The following is a 16,454-nucleotide window of genomic DNA, read 5'->3' on the forward strand; positions in this document are numbered from 1 at the left end:
TTTATGTATTTTAATTCAATCTATGATATGCCTTTGATGTAATTTGTAATTCAATACAAATCAATTTTTATAATTAATGCTCATCATGTTTGGCCACTGGATTATTTTATGAATACGGCCCCTGGCCCAAAACTCTTTCAACCACTTATCTACTATACTTGTGTATAATATCGTATCCTATAGTATATAATTAATCTAGAGCGGTTCTCGGCTATAATAAATAGAAATATTAAAATATAATTGATATAATTAAAATATAAATAATACATGCTCAGTATCCTTAAATGTAAATAGTTTATTTTTTTCTTTTGTCTGTTATTTTAAAGATTATGGAATAAGCACTGTGCACAAAATATGTTGTTATAAACATGTAAGTAAACATTTATTCATTCAAATGCAGGATTTTTTTTAATGAATGTTGCGTATTTAAATCATTTACACAGGAAATAAACATTCAGTAATGAGAATAAAATTAAAACATGTCTGTGCTTGAATCGACTTACATCCAACTTTATAAAATGTAGGCACATCATAATCTGGGAGTTATTCACAGAGTATATACAGAGTGTACAATCCGTATTTATATAAATACACACACACACATATACACACAGACACACACACACTTGGCAGTGCTGATACCTTATTTGGCTTCCATATAAAATCTGAACAATGTTGCATAGGATCAAAATGCTGAAGGTAAGCGACATTATTAACATAAAACTGCACAAATTCAACAACACAAGAATTCCATGAGGAATTAAAACAGAACCACAATCAATTCCTGATATCAAGTCAACGCTTCTTTCTCCTGACGTTCCATTCACTCAACTCTTCCTAAAAGTCTATAACAGCAGCGGAAGAGTCATTTGATATGGTATCAGTTAGCATTAAGGTCCCGTATCCTACGTTGTTTTTGTATTTGATCTTTTTCCCTGAAATCCACTTATAATATTTGCGTAGTTTTATGTACAAAAAGTCATCATTCAATTTAGCATTTCCCTTCCTCTCATCATCTCTCAGAACAGAACAAAGAGATAAAAATATGTGACTGTTATTGACATGACTAGCTACAGAATTAGCAGATTAGAAAGGCTGACTGTAGCTAGCTAGAGTTAGCTCATTGAGTACAATGCATATGTTGTTAGATAAAGCTGCCCCAGTCAGTGTTCATACAAAAGTCATGAGTCAATGAGATATTAGATGGAAATTCTGCTTCCAGGTTGTGTGTCTGCTGTTGGGTCAAGTATAGTCATCCTTCAGCAGTAGAGTCCTGTCATAATATGCTATCATTCAGAACATAGACGGTCATGTGTACACTTTTGTAGCTTATTTGTTTCCTGACGGCTAGGTTTACCTGCATGCTGCAACATCTATCAATCAAATGCTCCAACAAAATTAGTGGGAGTGGGTGGGGCTTTCCTGCTGTAAAGTACTGTAAATGGGTGGAGTTTCCCTCTTATAAAGTACTGTAAATGGGTGGAGTTAACCTTTAAGTGAAAGTGGGCTGGCTTACTTGCTATAAAGTTCTGCAAATGGGCAGAGTTAGCCTTTAAGTGGGAGAGGGTGGGGCTTACATGCTATAAAGTACTGTAAATGGGTGGAGTTAAACTTTCAGTGGGAGAGGGTGGGGCTTACCTGCTATAAAGTACTGTAAATGGGTGGAGTGAAACTTTCAAGAGATAACTGCCTACTGTAAAGTAAATGGGTCAAGTGTTTCAATGAGGTCTAGGAAACAGGAATTCTAAAATGGGCTGTTTTTTTGCAGCTTAGTTTCTATAAACAGACCTCATGGACTGGGCAGGCTTTTACAAACTGTTTACAAACTATATGCAGCTATTTTATTTTAGAAACCAGTGAACATTTGTGACTCCATGATAAGCACTCTTTAAGTCATTCCCCTTCACAGTGGTGTCACATGGGAATTAAGGCCAAAGTAATGTTCTGGACAGTCGATGAGGTATAAACACGCACATCTGCGCACGCTCCTTCTAAGCATCACAGGGTTTTTGTGCCTAATGTTTTCATTCCTCCTCTGCATCATTAAAATGATGAAGCCACTCTGAGCTGCTCAGGTATGCAGCATGAAGCCCTTTTGCAAAAAACACAGTAAGGCACTGGGCTCTTCAGCACCAAAATGAAGGGATGAAAGAAAGAACGAGGGAGTTCAATGATGAACAAGTGCCTGCGAGACGTAAACCAAGTGAAAACTCCGTGCTGGTGATGAACTATTACTGATCATGCAAACAAACAGGAAAATCACGTCGCCTCGTCCTCCAGGAAAGTCTCCCAGAACGTGTCAATCCTTTGACTTTAAGTTATAAAATGATGGCCAGCATCAGAAGCAACTTTTGTGAGCCACCGTCATGTGAGTCCAGACATTCACAGTAGAGAAGAAAATCATTCATAGCACCAATTCTTTCAACACAACGTTGTTTGAGAGAAATGACTGACACATTTGATGTTTCTCTAAAAAAAAAGCCGCAGGGTTACGAAAGGCAGAACAAGGATATGAAGATATTTAGCAAAGCTTTAAAACTTATTATTATTATTATTAGACATTATAGGTGGACATTAGTGAGGTAAGGATTCTGGAAAATCTCTGTCTGATGCCGTGTGCTATTCTTTAATCCATCCATCACAGCAGGATCTGTCATGGTAGTGCAGTTTCTGTCTTCTTCCTGTCTTCATCCTCATCCTCGTCATCTTCTTCTTCATGAAGCTTGTTCATGTCCATGATTAGTTTTACATTACGCTGAATTATGAGTAGTGCAGTTAATTTCACTCCTGCCTGAACAAGAGGAAACATTCAAAGGAGGTTTTGGGAGGAAAGTTATAAAAGGACGCGTCAGAGAGTTGACTCCAAGGACGAGTCGAGGATGTCGTCATGGTGACTGTTGCTGTTGGAGTCGCTGTCGTAACTCTGAGTGCTGGAGCAGTTTGCTGCCTCCTTCAGACGCATTAGCATGTTCATCTGAGTGGGGAATACAAAATGTTTAGACCTATATATCTGTATATATCTATATATCTGTGTGTGTGTGTGTGTGTGTGTGTCTTTCTCACCAGTGGATCAGCATCACTGTCGCTCTGGATGCTCTGTTTGGTAGCTCCCTCTTTAGAGGTTGAGCCACCATCCAAACCCACATCCTCTGGGCGGAGTTTTAGCAGCGCAGGCCAATCAGGCTGCTTGGAGCTTGATCGCCATGGAAACGTCTCTATCACCCAACGAGCAGGATCATCCCATGCAGCTCTGCGTCCATACAGCTGTTGGAACAAAGAGGCATAAATTTTGAAGTTAAAGCATGAGAAAAGCAGCTGATTGTAAGGACCATTATGATGTCGTGATCTCAGGTGTGTTTATGTCAGATACTTTAAATAATATACAATCCTGTAATGATTTACCTGCAAACCCTCTCTGACAGCTTCCAGCATGTATGGGATGATGCTGTAATTCCACAGATCCGTAAACCAAATGCGTGACCCGTCCATGTCCATGGGACATGACAGGAACAGACGCGGACCTGCAGCAATACACACACATACGCACATGCACTTAGACTTCCAATAGGCAAAACATCTCCTTAACAGAACTGTGTCACGATCGTCTTTCTCACCGATAGTGACGTCTGATGAGCTGTGAGCCTCCAGGAAACAGTTAAGATGATGCCAAAGGCGAGGAATCCACTCAACAATCTTCACCAGCTCTGGATTCCGTGTCCGGCTGCTGATCTCGGTCTCGATAAGCTTCCTCCTCAGAAAACGGCCCAGAAAGCCCTTCACTGGCTCAGTGTGATTTGCACACAAAACCCACCTGCAGCACATCGGAGCAGTTCAGCGTTAGATGTTTGTTGTTACTCCAGTGTAAAACATGTCGTTGAAGATACAAATTTGTTGATCTCAACATGACAAAGACACTGTCAAATAATGTCCTAAAAATCCTGGTGCTAGATCACTAGGTCCAAGACTAAGACCGTATTAGATCATTAGCATGATCAGGAACTGTAATATGGAAATCCTAGTGTGTGTATGTTTTTGATCTGCTCTGACTAGGAGCAACACGGTGCAACATGATGGTGACACTGGAACATTATACATTATTCACTATGTGATCTCTTTATCCATGATTTTTTTTTTACATATTTCTATGTACTCTAAAACGGTATAACAAATATATCCATACACACAGATCTTCAGTATGAAAGATCTGCTTTTTATTGCACTGTTTTTTCTTTACCTGAAGTTATGATGAAGCTGCAAATTAGGAGACGAAGACGTCGTCTGACTCATGGTTCCGATGATATACGGGCTAGAGAACAGAGAACATTCAAAAGAAATGAACAAAACTAGTCACATGTTAAGATTATATTTAAGAAGAGATCTACATGTTTGTGGACTATATTTTCTGCTAATATGAAAAAAATGAGCAAAATGTAACACAATTATACATGAAATCTACTACACATTTATCAGTTATTAGGAGAGTGAGTAAATTTTGTGTGTGTGTGTGTGTGTGTGTGTGTGTGTGTGTGTGTGTGTGTGTGTGTGTGTGTGTGTGTGTGTGTGTGTGTGTGTGTTACCAGTGCTGGCGTGTTTGGTTAAGTAGTCCATTGAATATCTCCCCCAGTGAGCTGATGTGATGCAAGTTGTCCAGTATGATGACTAAAGGAGCTGCGCTTTGATCCACACTGCACTGTTCCACTACAGTCAACAAATACTGCCGTAACTCCTACAGAGAGAAAGAGAGAGAGAGAGAGAGATAGAGAGAGAGAGAGAGAGAGAGAGAGAGAGAGAGAGAGAGAGAGAGAGAGAGAGAGAGAGAGAGAGAGAGAGAGAGAGAGAGAGAGAGAGAGAAGGGGAGAGAGGGATGTCGACAGAGAGACAGGGGTGAGAGATGGATATAGACAGAGAGACAGAAAGAGAAAAAGGGAAATAGACAGAGAGACAAGAAAAGAGAGCATGATATAGACAGAGAGACAGGAGGAGAGGGGTATATTGACAGAGATACATGGGTGAGAGATGTATATAAACAGAGAGACAGATAGAAAGAGGTATATAGACAGAGAGACAGAAAGATAGAGAGGAATATATATAGAGAGACAGGGGTGAGATAAGGTTATAAACAGAGAGACAGAAGAAGAATGTGAAATTCACAGTGATGGTTATTCACAGATTTTCTATCATCAAACAGTAATGAGTTCTATGTGTCCTGTGCAGCAGCATGTGTGCTAACCTTGCTTGACTTGTGGTCTACGCTGAAGTTAGCGATGGCAGTGTGTGTATCGGTGCGTCCCTCGAGCAGTGTCAGGTGTTCAGCCAGACGCTGGGCCAAATATGTTTTCCCTGTGCCACTTGGACCTGCAGGACAGTTAGTCAGAACAGACAGTTTTACACTGGGGCAAAGACAGAGCATGGCAAAATGACACCTGTTAATGCACAGTTACACAGTCAGCAAGCTGATCAATTACTATACTGAGTTTGTACTTAATAATAGAACAGTATAGTATAGTATAGTATAGTATAGTATAGTATAGTATAGTATAGTATAGTATAGTATAGTATAGTATAGTGCAGTATAGTATAGTATAGTGCAGTATAGTATAGTATAGTATAGTATAGTATAGTATAGTATAGTGCAGTATAGTATAGTATAGTATAGTACAGTATAGTGCAGTATAGTATAGTATAGTATAGTATAGTATAGTGCAGTATAGTATAGTATAGTATAGTATAGTATAGTATAGTATAGTATAGTATAGTGCAGTATAGTATAGTATAGTATAGTATAGTACAGTATAGTGCAGTATAGTATAGTATAGTACAGTACAGTGCAGTACAGTATAGTGCAGTATAGTATAGTATAGTACAGTACAGTGCAGTACAGTATAGTGCAGTATAGTATAGTGCAGTATAGTATAATATAGTGAAGTAGAATATCAGTATAGTACAACATAGTATAATATAGAATAGTATAGTACAGTACAGTATAGTGCAATATAGTATAGTATAGTGCAGTATAGTATAGTATAGTATAGCATTGTAAAGTGTAGTATCAGTATAGTGCAATATAGTAGAGTATAGTAAAGTAGAGTAACATACAGTAACGTAAAGTATAGTATAGTGCAGTATAGTATAGTATAGTATAGTATAGTATAGTATTAATGATTATAATATGCAACACACCAGACAAAATGAGCCGGCGATGTTCTTGCAGCAGTGACACGTAGCGCTGCAACACAGGCTTCGGGATTAACATCTCAAACACAAGAGAGTCAGTCGACTGGGAGCTCACACCTGCATATACATAGACACAAATGCACGCATTCACACACACACAAACGAACACCTAAGTTGAGATTATTAAATCCCCTTAAAGCTTTAATTTTTTTTTTTTGAATGAGTGTGTGTATGTTTTTGTGTACCTTTAAGTTTAATGTTTATTGTGTTGTTTTCCCCTACTAAATATCCACAGGGCAGTAGTTCTGGAGTTTTTGCTCTACCAGGCCTGATTACGTCTCCAATACGGTACGCCTCCACACTGTCAGAGCTTAGTCCCAGCTGACAGACTGGATCTACATGCCTGATGTATTCCTACACAAAGGAAACACAAATAAATGACAGGATGACTGATCTGCATTCACCGATGGAATTTTTTAAGATGAATACCTCAGGTCATTAAACAAATCATATTTCATGGTGTCTGTGAAGCTGAGACAGAGTATTCATGATTTTTTTATTATTATTATTATTTTATTACAGTGATGACCTAACCCGAACCTGAGCATCTAGAATGATGTTTACCATAGCATGAAAGATAAGGATAATCGTGTAACATGAGCTTTACTTTAAACAGCCGTTTCACTACTCCATCCAAAACGTCCCATTTGGTTTTCCCGCTAACTCCAATACAGCCAATGAGGAAGTCCCGAGGTCTGCAATCCTAAAACACAAAACATCATCACACGTATAAGTGCTGAACGGTGTAGTATAATACCGTACAGACAAAATGTTATTATATTAGTATAGTAGAGCAGAGTGTTGTACATTACTGTATAGTGTAAGTAGAGTATATTACTGTAGGGTGTAGTGTAATACAGTACAGAATAGTATTAGTACACTAATACAGTATAGTACAGTACAGTATAGTGGGAAAAATAATAATACGCAACAGAGCAGACAGAATTATATGGTGAAGTTCTGTCCCAAATTGCCCTTTTTGCACTGTATATGTTGTATATGTATATATACTTTACTATGTAGTACTTTTAACCATACACTGCAGTGTTCATGTCACTGACTAACTGTTTACTCTCTGAAAATTGTGTTTGTTCCCGATATGTCCAGTCATCTAGTTCCTAACTGTGTCCTTGTGTCCTGGTCCTCAGAGATCAGAGAAATATAATGACTAGAAGTGCAGATCTGGAAGCTATGCTATACAGTAAGTGTCACTGTTCGCATACTGACCTGAGTACCTTTCATACATCCAGACGACTACAAGCTCTGTCGACTACTGAACAAGTAAGAGCCTAGAAAGGCAATAGTGTCTTCAGCACTTCCTGTGACTGGTGTTGAGGCTATGGTAATGTTTATGTTGAGAAACCAATCATAAACAACAACAGAGTTTTTAAAAAGAAGAATAAGACTGAACCTCTTTCCAGGGAGCATCTTCTCTCTGTAAACTGACTGCAATCTTTACATGTTGGCCATCTTTATGGAAACTGCCGTCTCCTCCTCCAGAATCATCCAGCAATATATCTGCAGAGGAAGAGGATCTTTATTAATATAATATACATACTCATGTCAAATACACAATGCAGCATCAAACAAGCTGCTTTCTTATTACTGTATAAGAATTAACACAGTTTTTTTTATACCAAGGTTTGTGGACTCGTGGAGGTTTTGTTGCGCGAGTTCAGTCGATGGAGTTGTGATAGAGCTTGATGTGATTAACACTCGGCCACCGTTCGCAGTTTGGTTCTCCATTTTTAATTGGTCATTTTCTGCTTTCAGCTTCTCAATCTCAGACTAGACAACATATACACACACAAACACACACATAGTACTATGAAACTTTTTCTCAGTGTGGCCTGCATTGCATCATGGGTAAAGTGAGTGACAGTAAATTTATGTGAGTAGAAATCTTTTTTTTTTACCTGCATCCGATTCATGGCCTCTCGCAATTGGTCGAGTTGGTGGGCGGAGCTAAGCGCCTCTAACCGAATGTCTGTCAATTTCATTTCTTTCTCTCTCAACTCGCTCCGCAGCTGCATTACAGTCTCTGCTTCAACATCTAAACCCTCTGGCAACCTGTGAGTTAACATTAAACATGAAACAGCCATAGTATTATATGGACGCAAAAATGATAAATCAGTAAAATACACACACACACACACACACACACACACACACACACACACACACACACACACTCACTCACTCACACTCACACACACACACACACACACACACACACACACACACACACACACACATACAGTGAGTTGGAGTTCCTGAGCATCGGTGTTGAGCTGCTGGATCCATTATGAGGAAGTTTAGGAGATGAAGGGAGCGAGTCGTTCATCTCCTCGATGTCTGAATGGGACGAGGCGGATTTAGGAGACTTCTTTTTTGTGAAAGCCTGCTTAAAGGAGCTGCGCAGCTGAAAAGAAAAAACAGAGAAGAAAAAAGAAAGAGTGAATTGTTGGAAACGATGAAGAGGGAAATATTAGGTAACGTGTAGCAGCGAGGAGGAAAAGGCAAAATGAATAAAGACAAAGAAGAAAAGTGCAGATGGAGAGCAAATGGTTTCGTTTCTTAACGGTGTAACATGCACTGTATTATAGCCCTGTTTCAGGGGGCTGAAAATGTATTAAGCCGCAGTGACTTTATGTTTTCTTCCACAAGATTCTCACGTTTTCTTCACATTGTAAATATTTCCTGATCATGTGACCACGAAAACACTATGCGAGATTGGATTCTGTGTCAATCTTGTGTTGGCAGAAAAAATCCCTACTGCAATAGACCAAATAAAAGGAGGAAAGCATCAGCAAGAGAGAAGGCAGAGCACAAGGGTAACAGGGTAACTGAAGCTAACAGGGTAGCGGTTAGCATACAGCAAATAATGTTGGCTAAGCTGATTTATGCTAACTGCTTACTCTTACCTCGGAAACCTGCCAACATGAAGCGACAAGGAAACAGGGAACACACAGAAAGCAGACTTAGCTGGTGTGTGTGTGTGTGTGTGTGTGTGTGTGTGTGTGTGTGTGTGTGTGTGTGTGTGTGTGTGTGTGTGTGTGTGTGTGTGTGTGTGTTTGTACGTGTGTATATGTGTGTGTGGTCTGTAAGTGTGTGTGTCTGTGTGTGTTTTTTTTGTTTGTGCAGATGTGTGTGTGTGTGGTGTATACATGTGTTTGTGTGTACATGTGTGTGTGGTGTGTACGTGTGTGTGGTGTGTATGTGTGTGTAAATGTGTGTGTGGTGTGTATGTGTGTGTGTGGTGTGTATGTGTGGTATGTGTGTATGTGTGTGTGTGTGTGTGTGTTGTGGTGTGTACGTGTGTGTGTGGTGTGGTATGTGTGTGTGTGTGTGTGTGTGTGTGTGTGTGTGTGTGTGTGTGTACGTGTGTGTGTGTGTGTGTGTGTGTGTGTGTGTGTGTGTGTGTGTGTGTGTGTGTGTGTGTGTGTGTGTACGTGTGTGTGTGTTCGTGTGTGTGTGTGTGTGTGTGTGTGTGTGTACACGTGTGTGTATACAGTTTCACACACCCAGTTTTTCTTCTTTTTCCTGTTGCAGTTGTCTGTATTCTCCATGCTGGAGTGGCTGGTGATGCTGGACACACTGTCTGATGAGTGCTGTCTGCGCATACACATCTCTGCCTGTACTGAGACTGAGCCCACAGAAGCTTTAAATATACACACACACACACACACACACACACACACACACACACACACACACACACACACACACACAATACAAACACACGTTAACAAACACAATTATAGTGGACATTCATCACACATTCAAATTAAATGCACAATTAAAATTCTTAGCTCAGATCCAATCTGTTTATCTTATCAGACTGTGACTGCACCTGTCCCTGTCCTGCAGAACAGATGGACAAATCATGCTAAGCTCCTATCTTATTTAAACCTAGCATTAACCTTAGATCTAGTCCACCTAGCTAATCTTGCAGTGTCTGATGATGGAAACATGGCAGTGTGATGATACTACAGCTTTGTCTCACCTGTACGTTCAGGTTTACAGGTGAGTTCAGGAGTGTTAATGACACCGTTAATGGCAGCTTGAGCCACAGCGTTCTGCTTCTTTAGCAACTCGATGGTCTTTCTCAATTCGTTCAGCTCAGTGTCCTACACACACACACACACACACACGCACAATTATGGTCGATTACACAACTTATAGCTTAAAGAAAAATCTGATGGGATACACTTACAGTACAATGATAAAAGGCAACCACAATGAATGTAACTGAAAGGGTTGTTTTTTTTTTGTTGATGAATTTAAATATTCTGTGGCAGCAGAAATACGTTTCTTTTGTTTGTACAGAAACATGGTAGAAAATGGTTTTATTTTAAAAGAAAGGTTAGTTGTTTAACAAGTTACTGATGAGCAGCGTTGCCAGGTTTCCTGTATAATATCCACAAATCAGAAATGTGTGTACATTTACCTTCTGCTCTGCAGTCATTGTGAGGCTCTTTAGTCTGATGGTCATGTTGGCCAGACTTTGCTCAAATGCTGCTACCAGGTGGGCCTGAAAATGTGTACACACACACACACACACACACACACACACACACACACACACACACACACCAGTTAAAGTTTTGGAGTTCTTGATTCGGTCACTACTATTCGGTTTGTTCATCACTGCACAGTCTTTGACAGAGACAGGTGATGTGTGAGCTTTGGGACATAGAAGACGGCTCACAGTGAGACATTTCACTGCTGTTATCACATTCCCCTGATCCACCAACACTTTATATCTCAGAAAGGCAAAACACTGATGATATGCCATGTGACCTATGCTCATTCACCGCAGTGAGAGTCGCCGTCTCCGTGATAAATAATTCACAGACAAAGCAATGACCGAAATCTCACAAGCCTCCAATGAGAAACAGAGAGTCTCAAGGTAATCTGTCCCTTTTCTATTTGGAAACACAGACAGTGAGTCGAAGCATGCAGAGAAGCTTGTGTGTGAGCGTACTTCTGTTCTGAACATGCTCAGCATTAACACACAATATTAAGGATCTTTTTAAGCTCAATACTCCTTCTATTATTCTATCTTATATAGGATCCTCTGACTTATTTATGTGCTGCTCTACCTTTCTGTTCTTTTGCTCTCTTTACTCCCAACTCTACACTAATCCACACTATGCGTCTTCAAATTCACACATGGAGCTTGACCTCAATGAGTAAAATATTTATTGCTCTAATTCAGAAGCCGTGCCTCCTTCACTGAGACAAATAGACACTGAGGCCACGCCTCCTTCACTGAGACAAATAGACACCCGGGGCCACACCTCCTTTACTGAGATAAATAGACACTGAGGCCACGCCTCCTTCACTGAGATAAATAGACACCAAGGCCACGCCTCCTTCACTGAGATAAACACTGAGGCCACGCCTCCTTCACTGAAATAAATAGACACTGAGGCCACTCGTCCTTCAGAGGTGGAGAAATCAGTTTTTTGAGGGGTAGGTTACACCTTCCTTATTATTATTATTACTATTATTATTATTAGAACAATGTGTATCACTTTATTAGGAACAAAACAACAGTTAAAATGAGTGACAGCGTAATTCACTAATTGAGCTCACACAATAACGCCCTCACGCACGCTATGAAGAACCGGTTACATACACCCTGTCTGCTGCTCAATAACACAACCAAAGCAGGATTAGTGCTCTGTGTGCGTGCGTGTGTGTGTGCGTGCATGTGTGTGCGTGCGCGCGTGTGTGTGTGCGTGCGCGCGCATGTGTGTGTGTGTGTGTGTGTGTGTGTGTGTGTGTGTGTGTGTGTGCTTGCGTGTGTGTGTGTGTGTGTGTGTGTGCGTGTGTGTGTGTGCTCACATTAGCACTCAGCTGTGTTGTCAGTGCTGACACTTTCTCTTGCGAGGCATCCAGCTCTCTGCGTAACTTCCGAATCTGAAAAACAAATATATCACCATCATTATTGTTATTGTTGCTATTAAATGGTGGATCAAAGTGGATCAAAAGAGAGAGGGGGAAAAAAGAGAGTGTGACAAATATAGACAAAAAGAGACACACAGAGATACAAAGAGAAAAGAAGAGAATGATACAAATAAAGATGACAATAAAACATAAAGGTTAAAGAGAGCTGACGTGCGAGTGAATATAGGTGGGGCATAAAACACTTACCTGCACAGGTGTGTTAATGTGAACAGAAATAGAATAAAAGAAGAGTTGCAGGTGTGTGTGTGTGTGTGTGTGTGTGTGTGTGTGTGTGTGTGTGTGTGTGTGTGTGTGTGTGTGTGTGTGTGAACAACACACAAGTTAAGATCAGAGAAGAACAGACTATGCTTCTGAGTGATGTGTAAACACACACTGGTGCTTTAGGTAACTTTCTCTCTCTCTCTCACCCACCCACCCCCCCACACACACACCCCACAGTTATACTGTTTCTATACCTGAAGGGTGTCCATTCAGTACTTTTATCTCCACACTGTTAACCTTTCTCATTGTTTTTAGCCTTGCAGACCTATCTGAAGCTGATATTTATGATTGTTGCCATGGTAACAGTCTGTAATGTAAGCGGCAGTGATTTTGACCTGTGATTTCAGAGCAACTGCAATCAGGTGGTCAGTGAACTGAAAATGAGCATGAAACAGGACCTGTTAGAAACACCCTCAGGCATGTCTTTACAACAGGTCTCACACACACACACACACACACACACACACATACACAGGGAGCAATTATCTACAAGTATACGATTATAAGTGATATACACACAAGTAGGGGAAATCCCTTAGAGAGAGAGAGAGAGAGTGTGTGTGTGTGTGTGTGCGTGTGCATGTGTGCATGTACTCACTTCTGACTGTGACTTCTCTTCATTCTGGAAAAGAACAAATAGCAAAATGATTTACAAGATTTAACACACACACACACACACACACACACACACACACACACACACACACATTATACACACACACACACACACACACACACACACACACACACACACACACACACACACACACACACATTATACACACACACACACACACACACACACACACACACACACACACACACTTACTTTTACACATTATACATTTATGCAAAGGCTATGCTCCTTATCTATATACATGTTTTTTGGGTCATAAATTCCAGTCACACACACACACACACACACACACACACACACACACACACACACACACACACACACACACACAGAGTAAATTCTTTACTGTACTACTGTTTTCATGCAAACACACACATTGTGTTATGACAACAAGCTGATAGATCATTCGTCTCCACCTACACTTGTCTGTGTTTTTGTTTTGGTGCTTGCATGACAGCACATGCTGCTTTTCACCACACGCACGCACGCACACACACACACACACACACACACACACACACACACACACACACACACACACACACACACACACCCTGCAGCAGCACCCATCCAAACATTATCACCAAGAAAATAGCTTGAGGTATGAAACACGCACTCCATTACGCATGAGAGACGACACACAGACAAGACAGACAGACAGACAGAGGTGTAGAGGTACCTGTAGTGACTTGTTAATGATAAGGTGTGTATCAATATGACATGATTCCTACTACTACTACTACTACTACTACTACTAATAATAATAATAATAATAATAATAATAATAATAATATTTATTAGGTTTATGATTCTTCAGATAAAGCGGTAGAAAATGAGTGAGTGAGTGAGTGAGTGAGTTTATGATTCTAGTCTTCTGTCTGCCCTAGATTAAAGACACACACACATACAAACACACACAAAGAGGACAGCTGCCTTTCTAATTCAAGTAATGACTTAAATACATACACAAATCTATAAAAACAACAGATTATAGTGTGTGTGTGTGTGTGTGTGTGTGTGTGTGTGTGTGTGTGTGTGTGTGTGTGTGTGTGTGTGTGTGTGTGTGTGTGTGTGTGTGTGTGTGAGATCTTACCGTATTATGCCGAGTACTCACATCACCACAGATAGTCATGGCAGTCATCATCTCTGCACTTAATTTTTTTATTTCTACTGTTTTTTTTCTCTCTCCCTCTCTTTCTCTGTTTGTCTGTCTGTCTTTCGTTCTCTTCTATCTATCTCACTCTCTCTCTTCCACAGATGAAGTACTCTACTCTGTCAGCACTCTCTTTCTCTCTCTCGCTCTCACTCACTCTCTCTCAGTGAGACACTCCTTTAGCTCTGCCCCCCGATGGCAAGTTCAATGTCAAGGATGAGTATTCTCTCTCTCTCTCTCTCTCTCTCTCTCTTTCTATTTATCTATCTATTCACTCTCATTCCAGCATAACATTCCATTACCTACACACATAGCAAACAGACTCAGGTTTGTTGTTGTTTACATGAATTGATATCTTGAGTACGGAAAAGAAAGAAATTGAACAATTCTCACCGTGGAGTAGATGGAAGACGTGCTCGAGACCAGAGAAAGAGAGGAACCATGAACTGGAAAGGGGAAAAAATCAAATGTATAAATGAAATATTAAATGTAAAAAACTTTAACTCTAATGAATAAATCTTAACTGAGGATTTTAGCAAGAAAATGCCTTAAAAGTGTTAATTATTATTATTATTATTATTATTATTATTATTATTATTATTATTATTATTATTATTACTAGCTATAATATGCTAGTTGGTACAGTTGGATTCCACTCAGATCTTCATGGTAACAGTGTTGCTATGGTTACAGTGTTGCGTGAGCTGCTTTTTCCATATAATCAGAAAGAAAGAAAAACGCTCCAGGCAGCACTTTTTCTCAACAATTACACACCCGGCATGAACACAGGCTTACAAAGATAATGTTCAGCTTACTGTGAGCTGAGAGACACAGGGGTGTGTAGCGTCAGATTACACGCCATGGCAAATCACGCACTATCAGTCCAAGAGCAAGACCTTCCTGACAATGCGACGCCCCGCGGGAGAACGGGAGGCAGCGAGGTGATGACACACAGGCTAGAGATCAGACAGGAGAACCACCCAGAGTGTGTGTGTGTGTGTGTGTGTGTGTGTGTGTGTGTGTGTGTGTGTGTGATGTTCTTTATACCTGATACACACTGATCCTGATCCTGTTTTACAAAACCACTAACACATCGTTGTTGCCCAGAGGCTTTTTTATGAATAGACGGATTATGTAACACTGCACACAGCAGACGGAGAAGTGGTGAAAAGGAGGAAAGATACAGTGAATGAAAGAAAAGACTTTCTTTAATGAATGACACGGCAGCTCATTGATTCATCACCATTAAATGATTCAGTGACTGGCACTTTTCCTGATTCCCTCCACCACAGCATTCATGTATACTTATCTATCCTTTTCTCCTTTCTGATACTCTTCCACTCCTCCTCTATTTATCACCCAGGGATCTAACCGGCTGACGCTTTTATCCGAAGCCACTTGCAGTTGAGAAGCGGAGCAGGAGAGAGTTAAGTGACTCGTTCAAAGCACTGTTGAGATTTGAGCTCGTAACCTGCTACTCGACACCACAAAAGATGCCCGCACCTCTCCATCGCTCTATTAATCATTCCTTTTCCCTCACCTTCTTCAAACCCGTCTCTGAAGGAGGCCGAGCGACTCATGATGCGAGTTTTCTCATCCAAAGAGACGCAGGAGTTTCTCAAGCGGCCCTCATTGCATGTGTCCAGAACTGCATCCTGATTAGTCAAACTGCTGTTGCGCAGACTCAAAATGTTGAGCTGAGCTGCTGTGGTGGGACTGGCTGCAAACACACACACACACACACACACACACACACACACACACATACACTGTCCGTTATAAAAATATCTTTGTGCACATCTGATATATCAACAAACATAAAGAGATCCATGTTACCAAGCTGCCCGAAATTGAACCGCGTCCCAGATGGTGAGGTCACGCTGGAGCCGGTAGAAAATGGTGAGTTACTGGCCGAGTCCTGCAATCCGCTGATGGAATGCGAGCGCAGCCAATCACGTGCCTCTTCTGGGCGCAGATGCGGTGATGGGGTGTACCTGCACGAAAACATCACAGGTCCTCCAAGTGTCACTGTTTCAGCCATAATAGACTCTCAATAGTGTGTGTGTGTGTGTGTGTGTGTGTGTGTGTGTGTGTGTGTGTGTGTGTGTGTGTGTGTGTGTGATGTAAAAGCTGTTTTTATGTCTAACTGAGCTGATTTACTCAAGATTCACTCAAAATCAGCATGCTAGCAGG

At 40.7% G+C, this 16,454-nt stretch overlaps 1 protein-coding gene across 8 annotated transcripts in view; it reads right to left on the minus strand.

The window, feature by feature from the left end:
- Positions 1-311: 311 nt before the first annotated feature.
- The window catches only part of nav2a (neuron navigator 2a), an 83,148-nt gene continuing 67,005 nt past the window's right edge, over positions 312-16,454 (minus strand). For 6 of the 8 annotated variants that reach the window (XM_027152185.2, XM_047802850.1, XM_027152187.2 and 3 more), the window contains 23 exons: positions 16,098-16,255; positions 15,802-15,981; positions 14,655-14,707; positions 13,070-13,093; positions 12,088-12,162; positions 10,685-10,768; positions 10,241-10,364; positions 9,759-9,895; positions 9,159-9,167; positions 8,493-8,656; positions 8,151-8,304; positions 7,872-8,022; positions 7,646-7,752; positions 6,842-6,937; positions 6,420-6,588; positions 6,181-6,291; positions 5,231-5,355; positions 4,578-4,726; positions 4,235-4,306; positions 3,615-3,811; positions 3,403-3,521; positions 3,064-3,264; positions 312-2,974 (listed from right to left, as the gene is read on the minus strand). In XM_027152185.2, the coding sequence (XP_027007986.2) occupies positions 2,849-2,974; positions 3,064-3,264; positions 3,403-3,521; positions 3,615-3,811; positions 4,235-4,306; positions 4,578-4,726; positions 5,231-5,355; positions 6,181-6,291; positions 6,420-6,588; positions 6,842-6,937; positions 7,646-7,752; positions 7,872-8,022; positions 8,151-8,304; positions 8,493-8,656; positions 9,159-9,167; positions 9,759-9,895; positions 10,241-10,364; positions 10,685-10,768; positions 12,088-12,162; positions 13,070-13,093; positions 14,655-14,707; positions 15,802-15,981; positions 16,098-16,255 (2,785 nt within the window). In that variant the 3' untranslated portion in view covers positions 312-2,848. The remainder of the gene's footprint in view (positions 2,975-3,063; positions 3,265-3,402; positions 3,522-3,614; positions 3,812-4,234; positions 4,307-4,577; positions 4,727-5,230; positions 5,356-6,180; positions 6,292-6,419; positions 6,589-6,841; positions 6,938-7,645; positions 7,753-7,871; positions 8,023-8,150; positions 8,305-8,492; positions 8,657-9,158; positions 9,168-9,758; positions 9,896-10,240; positions 10,365-10,684; positions 10,769-12,087; positions 12,163-13,069; positions 13,094-14,654; positions 14,708-15,801; positions 15,982-16,097; positions 16,256-16,454) is intronic. The other 2 variants (XM_027152189.2, XM_027152186.2) reach the window with 1 other exon arrangement.

Source organism: Tachysurus fulvidraco, chromosome 2, assembly GCF_022655615.1.
Source record: "Tachysurus fulvidraco isolate hzauxx_2018 chromosome 2, HZAU_PFXX_2.0, whole genome shotgun sequence".
NCBI lineage: Eukaryota > Metazoa > Chordata > Actinopteri > Siluriformes > Bagridae > Tachysurus > Tachysurus fulvidraco.